The sequence below is a fragment of the Diadema setosum genome, chromosome 10, assembly GCF_964275005.1.
Source record: "Diadema setosum chromosome 10, eeDiaSeto1, whole genome shotgun sequence".
In the NCBI taxonomy this organism is placed as follows: domain Eukaryota; kingdom Metazoa; phylum Echinodermata; class Echinoidea; order Diadematoida; family Diadematidae; genus Diadema; species Diadema setosum.
Window position 1 is genome coordinate 16,904,032 of NC_092694.1, and position 9,222 is coordinate 16,913,253.

General features: G+C 37.4%; 1 protein-coding gene across 1 annotated transcript; it reads left to right on the forward strand.

Annotated features, from left to right (window-relative positions):
- Nucleotides 1-6,970: 6,970 nt before the first annotated feature.
- On the forward strand, nucleotides 6,971-8,719 carry LOC140233809 (carbohydrate sulfotransferase 11-like). The gene is made up of 2 exons (XM_072313903.1): nucleotides 6,971-7,000; nucleotides 7,787-8,719. The coding sequence occupies exons 1-2, from the start codon at nucleotides 6,971-6,973 to the stop codon at nucleotides 8,717-8,719; spliced, it is 963 nt and encodes a 320-aa protein (XP_072170004.1).
- Nucleotides 8,720-9,222: the final 503 nt, after the last annotated feature.

Here is a 9,222-nt window from a genome sequence, read left to right on the forward strand (position 1 = left end):
ATTCTCATTTTTGGGAGGCATGAAAAAGAATGATAAAGTGGAATTGAAGACTACCGGCCTCAAGGTCCCTCCATCTCTTTGGTGGATATAAAAAGAACGTATCAAATGAGCCAGTTAAAGCGTCTTGAATCTACATGGCACGAGAAAAATTATTCTGGGTTTTGTCGTGCATGATATTCTCGAGTACAATCGTTCTCTCGCACCAAATTATGCGCAGCATTATTCTTGTGTTATGACTTCAAACTGAGACCAGCTAGGTCGACTTATGATTTATTCATACTACACTCTGAAATGTGACTACAAGATAATCTGACGTCTGGCGAATAGATTTTCCCTCTGTCGTCCCTCAATCTTCTCTCATAGCAAACTGTATGAGGCCAGCCCTGGTTTGTAGGGAACAGTCGGTGGTAGTAAATTTGAATGCAGTAGCTGATTGGGTCTTCCTTAGCTTATTATGCATTTGCAGCTGATGTAATAATAATGATGATGATGATAATAATAATAATAATAATAATAATAATAATCAATAACAATCATCATTATTATTGTTATTATTGTTATTATTACCATTATTGTTATTATTATCATCATTATCATCATTATTATAATTATTACCACGTTGCACTTGTTTCAACAGCTGAAATATAAGGGGCGAGTGTTATAAACATTTTGATTTGAATTTTCATAACAGGTATACAAGAAAAAACAACGTCGACTTTCATGTTCAAGATCAAATTTAAAAACTCAATCTGAGCGAGCAATTTCGGCGAAAACTTCCTGAAACGGAGATTAGCCATCTGTATGCGATGTTATATTTTCTTAGTAATCAACGGGACTCGAGTGGGAGTTAAAAATCGGTGTACAATGAATGTGGCAAGTCGGTTGAGAAATGCATGTATGTGTGTGTGCGCGTGTCTGTCCGTCATTTTCTGTCTCCTCTTACCTCCCTGGTCTGTCTGTGGTCGTGTACGTTCTGGGAGCTGTATTTCTCAATCGACTTCATTCAACATGCCATAAATCATTTTGTGTATCGATTTCTTGCTCCCGGTTACTAGAAAGATTCGTCGCATGACATTAGAAAGCTAAAAATTCAGGTTCAGACTGTAAACTCAAAGGTGACGAGCGCCGCTAGAGCGAGTTGTGTCGTGAAAATTGACGTCTATATCCACGCTTGCAGGTGAACGATTTCTTCAAATTTTTTTAAGTAATACGAAATAAATCATTAAATATATCCTGAGATTTTGGTGCAATTCGAGTTTGCGGAATTTGAGATATTCACATGAATACGAAAATGCATGAGTATCGCTAGAGAGCCCACATCTCTGTATTCATGCACATTATATCTCTTCAATTGCATCGAGCATAAAAATGCATACACTTACACCGACATGTACGCGTACTAAGACACTATTCGTAGTACGGGCATTATCATCACAACCAGTTCTCCATTAGAACAGCTTACAGGCACATTAATTCACTGGATTACCTGCGCTCTGGTAGCCAGCTGTGAATTAATCTGATTTGGCAATGCAAATACTGATCTGTTGACTCTTCCTACCACGTGCTTGGCACCGGCTGTTACAATTTCTCATTGTTAGTCGCATTCACTGATATCGAGAGAATACACACAACTCGTGAGAATCAAGGTCCCTAAGGTGTATACCATTAATATCATCTTGAACATCCACGTAAAATTGCGATGTACAGGCATCATCATAACTTCTTGTCGACATTACAAATGGCTAAAGATTATCCTTAAATTCCAGCGATAGTTTCAACTGATGACTGGTTGTAAACGCATCTGATGTGCTCATGACGTCATCAATAGTAACGGAGTTGTTTGATCGTTGATACCTACAAGAGAAAAAGCAATAGAAATTTGATGAAACGACATTATTCATTTTCTTTTCTAGTATAATATCACGGTTTAAGAAGCGTGGTTTTTTATGTTGGGGGGGGGGGGGAGTGTCGAGGAGGAGGGGGAAAAAAACAAGTCATGAGTATCACTCTTTATATTACAACATAATCATTTATACTGATTTTTTACATTTTAACTTTTTCTTTTTGCAGATGCATACAATCATGAACTTGTGAGGCTTGGATTATCTGGTGTGATGAGCGCTGTATTGGATGCCCAGACTGAAGGGGACAGATCGTCAAATATGGTATTAGTATCTGTTATGACTAACTATTTTTTACGGTTACAGCTCGTTATTCCGAAGGTTCGTTATTCCGAAGGCTCTTCAGCCCGAAGATTCGTTATTCCGAAGGTTCGTTTTTCCGAATTTCATTTTCGGATTAACAAATCTTCGGAATAACGAATATTCGGAATAACGCCACAAAATTAATGTTCGGATTAACGAACCCTTTTTCATTTTCGGATTAACGAACCTCTAGGTAAAGGGAATTTGTGTGTTTCGGATTAACGAACCCTCGGAATAACGAATCTTCGGAATATCGAACCTTCGGAATAACGAACAGCACCCATTTTTACTCATTCATGAATTGCCTCGTACTTTGTTCCATTGCAAATTATTCTGAACTTGGTAGTTTTAATCTTTTAAGTTCCAACATATAAGATGGTTATCTTTGAATCGAATTTGATATGTGTTTTTTATTTTGTATTTTTACTTTGTGTATTTTTGTAACAAGTTGCTTGGCGTCAAAATCTTCTGGACGAACACCAAAGAAATGCTACATGTATAGGTACAATCATTACAAATACATGAAAATGTGCCGTAGAAAGCAATGCTACCTTCATGATGATAAATCTTTAACATATCCAACATTATTATTAGCTATACAATAAAATGTATCCACGAGGCAAAATGTCAAAAACTCAGATTAAAACAGATTACAAGATTATGTCATTTTTTTTTTTACACTGTATGCTCAATGGTCATCGCCAGATGGCACGAAAAGACAGAAATGCATAAAAGCCTGCCACGAGGCGGGTTAGCAACTCAAAGCTTTGAGAAAATCTGCTTTCAGGGCAACATTTCATAAAACTTGTTATCGGTGACAACTACCACATATTATCTATGACAAATTTGCTCTCAGCCAATCAGATGCAAGGATTTCAGTAGCTTGTCACAACTCATGACAACTCGTCACTGATAACAAGTTTTATGAAATGGGGCACAGGTCAATCAAAAATTGGCACTGAATACATGAGAGCGTACACTGCATGTATAGTGGCTCCGTTTTCAGTATTGAAATATATAGGGCAACATCTCGTACGGAAGCCCAACATACCGTATTTGCATGTGATAATAATTGTACTAAAAAGGTAGCAATCGCGGCACCGATAGAAGCATCAATGGCAAACCGTAAACGATGACCAAACAATTTTACAACTAGAAAGGCACTCTGAGAGTGCAGAGCTACGCAAGCAGCTACTTTCCACCCATGATCTTGCTCTTCCCAAAGAGATTTTTTCTCCTCTCCACCACTGGGGAAAAGCTCTGTGGGCTCTTCCATAGAGATCAGTGATTTCCACCCATAAAAATCCCCGATTTCCCAATATAGAAGCCTTTGTTACGTCATAAACCCTCAGTTGCGCGGCACAGCTTGAAATTTGAAGTTTGAAGTTTGATTTATTCACTCAACGACCCTCATGGGGTATGGGAGTACAATGTCAACTGGAAATACACAAAACAGAAAAATTTCAAATAAGATTTAACATCTACATGTGTAATACAGATACGTATACACAAGATATCAACATAATCATTAAATACAATTTGCATTAGGTATATTATAAATAAATATACAAATGTAAATCTATCACATAAATTACGAATAATGCAGGCACTGCCTGATGCAAATAATCACACAAAGGATACATAGAATATACTATATCAAACGAAATAGTTAAGTACAGTAACTAACGAAAAAAGGACATTATTAATTTACAAAACCTCGAGATATTTGACAGAGTCTTTTTCTTAGTGGAATTGAACAATTGATCATATTTAAATGTATGAGGATATTTCCTTTAATACTTCTCGAGAAATGTTTTACGTTCCGTCTTAAAGAAGGGACATACAAACAAATAATGAAATTCATCACCAATATCGTTTTTAGAACAATGAGTACACAGACGTTCAATTCTTGGAATGTCTTTGTAACGCCCAGCCACTATTGGAAGCTTAATATGATTGAGGCAACGAAAACGTGTCAGAGATTTTCTATTATTTTTATTTAGACGAATCAGTTACTTTTCAAAGCTGAAAATCGCTGCTTAAAATTCTTTAAACAGTGCATTGATTGTTTAGCATCACTGTGTCACTCCTGCTGACTCATGTTTTTAATTTTTGTATTTACTATTCTTCTGAATGTAGATAAAGACAGGTTATTTGCCTGACTCTTCCACACGTCAGAAAGGCCCAAGCTATCGAGAATATTCTTCACTTTGAGAATCCAACCCTTCTGCTTCCCTTTCAAAAAGGAGAAAAATTCAAAGCTATAAATGATGCTTGATAATTTAGCTGATTTCCCATTTACGAGACGATACCAGAACATTAGCATTCGACTAACGACAGTTTTTTTTTTTGTTTTTTTGTTTTTTTTTTAGTTTGTAGCGCCCAAGTTCACCGTTAAGTCATACAATTGGGAGTTCTCTTGTTCAGACCGAGCAATAATCTTTACAGAACTTCAAATAAAATGTTTCAATTTGAATTACGTTTTCAAAACCCCAAATCTCACACTCATATAACAGTATTGGCAATATCAATTGATTAAGTAGCTGGCCCTAGCAGAAACTAGAGCACGCACTTCAGTGCACGTTTGAAAACGTAAAAAAACGCGCAGTTCATTGACCCTACCTGTCAAAATATCAAAAATCCTTCTTAAATTCCCCAAAAATTATTGGATCACTACCAAAATTTAATCATTTGTTACTTGTGTCATTTTCAATCTTTTCTGGAAGGTTAATTTAAATCCGTTAACTACTTTTTGAGTTATTCCGCACACGGCAAACAAACGAAAACATAACCTCCTCCCTTGGCGGAGGTAATAAATTGCAACACCACTTATTAAAAGAAAATACGGGAAGGAAGGTCTGCATGTGTGTGTGTGCGGGGGGGGGGGGGGCCTGGTCAGTTTAGCCGGAAAGAAAATTCAGCCTTCTGGCTGACATCAAAGTATTCGGCTTTCATAATTATCGGATATTCCCGATCAACTACGGCAAGACATTTTTTTTTCTTAAAGATGAGTATAGTGCCCGTCGGATGCCCCTAAACTTGTCTTCCCTCCCCATCCATCCATCGTGCTAGCTTAGCTAGACAGAAAATCTCGTAAGCTGGAGCAAACGTATGAAGGACCCAAATTATGCTACTGCCAGACATTTTGATTTTTGATTTTTGATTTGATTTGATTTATTGGTTCCTGTATTATATTGCTCATGCGGATACATACACATGTAAGCCCCGGTTATATACATTGTTGGTGCTATATTATGTAAATATATATATAAAGATTAATTGTTAACAAAATAAGTTTCTTCATTGCCTTGAGAATATACATCAATGCAATTTCTTCATTGTCTTTACAATGTACAACAAAACATATCAGCAATGCAATGAATAATACAGAAGGGCTACAGCTTAAATGGGCATTCCAGACGATTTTCATAATCTTACATCATAGTACATAACTCAACAGCTCCATGTCTAAATTTGGGGAATTTATTGTGGTTCTTAAGCAGAGAAACAATACTTTGAAAAACCTTAAACAAATTACACTGAACAAGGATGATGACAAAGGAGGCAGTGTAATTACAATACCGCTTGATTGCGAGTTTACCTGTGTACAATCTACGCATGCCTTCTTCTTTTGTTCTGCTTCCTTGAGCCCCAACTCATGCATTCTTATGGTTGCCCTGCCTTGTCATCATCATTGTTCATTTCAATTTGTTATAAATTTTCAAATATTCTTATTCTCCATCCCAATTATCATAAATTCTGAAACTCTGTCCTCAAGATATCTAATTTATAGTTGTTTAAATGTGAAAATCTGAAAATCATCCGGAGGTCTCCTTTAAGCGTTGCTTGATTTGCATGCAGCCCTCGTACATAATACATAACATATAGAAAATACGAGGGAGGGATGACGATGACTTGCATGGAGCATGGAACTTATATACAAGGACATTCATCGTATCGTTAATTAATTCATGCACCTGTTCATCTCAAAAGCGCCACAAAGACATTTTTAGCATGCTTCACTGCTTTGATCCCATCATCGTCGCCGCCAGCAAGCCGGGAGAAGAACAAGACGGAGATTCGAGAAATCTAAAACTATATACGCAGAAAGAAATGACTCACAAAAATCAAGTAAAGTGAATGTGCAGTTGTAGTGTATGTTAGGAAGTCATGCCTAAAACAATTTCGCTTGGGAGAAGCAGGCAGTTTTCAAAGAAAGCTAACATTTTGGCAGAATGATCGTCATTTGTGATCTCAATATTTCACTTTTTCGCATCTTATGCCAGAGCAAAAAGAGACGGTAATGGTAGAGAACAGGTATATCTTGCCATTAGGCAAGGTCTTGTGCGTGTTCAAAAAGTGTGCGAATCAGCAATTACCCATCTTTTGACACAAAATTTGTCATGATCTCAGGTTTTGCTGCTCCTCATCATCTGTATTTATTCAAAGACATTTCCGTCTGAAAAAAAGGCACATTAGCAAAACAAGACTGAAATGAGGGGAAATATTCTTTTGTTAGTGATGATACATGATCACACAATGGTTATTGTCCAGACACCTGAATCATGGTATTCATTAAAACGCACATGCATGTGTCAGCGACGATGATTACATCAAAGAAAGACTTCCGTGTGCAGTCCATGTATATTAGGTCCATGCATAGAGATAGGATAGAAGAAAGGAGAAAGGATAAAAGGGAGATATCTGTCTGCTTTCGCTAAAGGATAACACAAAGTAATATCACCTGGATCACTGATTAGTAAAGCATGGCAAAGTATTTTCTCACCGTGGTACAGGTGAGCAGTTACAGGTCATGGTCGGTTGCATAACATTACGCAATAAATTCAGAACGGCTATATTTCCACGAGGGAATTTCGTATACAATACAATTACAATGACAATATAAGATCACTGATATCCAGAGAGCAGCGTTGTCTTTACAGCTTTCTTAAAAGAGTACATAGAATTTAAAGTTCGAATTTCAGAAGGAAGAGAGTTCCAAATATCGGGTCCAGTGTGTCTGATAGATTTCAGAGCCATCACCGTTTTAGGATTTTGAAAATGAAATTTATCAAATTGCCTAGTGGGACAAGAATGTAAGTCCTTGTTTAATTGAAATAATGAGAAAAAAGGAGATGGCAACTGACCGTTACACGAACGAAACATAAAGATTGCATTTTGCACACACACAAAAAAATATATGAATGCCATTAACATTTAGTGTTTTTAAGTCTACGAACAAATAACCGATAACCTGAATTGGTGCATTAACGTAAAGCTTCCTTTTTTTTCTTTTTTTTTAGAAGCAATATATTGTCAATGTGACTTTTTGCAGTTGCCCAAACAATGTAACAATATGAGATGTTCGATAATATCAACGAAATATAAAGCATGACTAAAATATTCGTTGGGATATAATACTTAAGCTTACAGAGTATACCAACGTTGCAAGACACTTTATCTGAGATATCATCCCCATGATGAATCCCCTTGAATCCCCATCTGAGTCCCGATCTTTACTTTTTTGCTTTGTGTTAACACAGTCATCTTAATAGAATTTGTGTTTGTTGCTCCCTATCCAGGTGCCTCCGTCGCTTTCCAGTCTGGATCGACAGTATCAACGAATTTCACATCTACATGAAATTTGCACGCGTCTTGGCTACACCACTGTAGACACAAATAGACTCAGCAAAAAGTCGCTTTCACGTATGAATCACATCTTCGTTCTGGACGAATTCAAGACGCTTTTTTGCTTTATCCCAAAAGTTGGCTGTACTGGCTGGAAGCGGCTTTTACTGCTTCTAAGCGGGGCAATAAATTCAACCGATGCCATCAGCCAACCAAATGTTCACATACTGGCTCAGAAGAAATTACTAACGCTGCCCAAGTTAGATGTGGAAGGGGCCACAGAAAGGCTACGAAACTACACTACATTTTTATTTGTTAGAGAACCTTTTGCCCGAATCTTGTCTGCGTATCGAGATAAATTTCTACTTAGTTCAGGTAGAAACCTTTATATTAGAAAGTACTTTACTCAATTAATATCCGGATCTGCAAGGAGGAAGTCATTTGAACTCAAGCAAAATGTATCATCAAATTCGTCTGATACAAAGAAAGACACAGTGACCTTCAGCGATTTTGTGGACTATGTGGGTAACTTTTGGAACACTCTGGATCTTCCTGCAGAAGAACACTGGCGAGAAATGTTCCGCCTTTGTGCGCCGTGCGATATTAGGTATGACTTCATCGGCCATTTTGAAACGCTCCAGGAAGATTCAAGAATGATCCTCGACAAACTAGGCGTACCAGAAGGCGTCAAATTTCCTGATTCTACGAATCCAACAAATAGCAGTGCCTCCTCTATTTTTGACCAGTACTATGGGCAGCTTTCTAGAGAACAGCTTGAGTCATTATACCGGCGTCTATCAACAGATATAGAATTATTCGACTATCCGATTCCAGCAAGTATTCAGACGCGTATAAATGCCTCATCTGCATTCAACGACGTTATTTGAAAACATTGACGTGGGTGTGCCCCAGTTGGATCAATCCTTTGGATCCGTTTCCATCTGTGGATTGATCATCTCTATGCAGTATAAACTTGTTTTTCCTTGTCATAGTAGGAGCTTTTGTGACTGAGCAGTTAATGGTAGGCGGATATTAGACTACAGGATTCCATGCGTGCAAGAGGTCTCCGCTTCGAATCCTAGCCCGGCAGCAGTACCGTATGGAAAGCACTGTACTTCATAGCCTTTTGTGAAGTCTTTCGGTCCCGTGTCGGATAGTCATATCCTATGTACGTTAAAGGACCCAATTCTCTTCTCGTGAAGGGTAAAGCAGAAACTCATAAATATGGACAAGCTCCCCCCAAAAAAAAAGCAATCAAACAAACAAACAAACTTTCTGACGCATAAGAATATTGATAATAACAATGAAAATAGAAATAACTATATTAATAAACATCATCATCACCATCAAAATGATAATGACATGACTGTGTCTTTTTCATTCTTATACT

Bases quoted from the DNA above. Each gene is read 5' to 3' on its own strand.
- LOC140233809 (XM_072313903.1), top strand. From the start codon at position 6,971: ATGGCAAAGTATTTTCTCACCGTGGTACAG. The intron at 7,001-7,786 runs GTGAGCAGTTAC...CTCCCTATCCAG, and splicing joins ATTTTCTCACCGTGGTACAG to GTGCCTCCGTCGCTTTCCAG.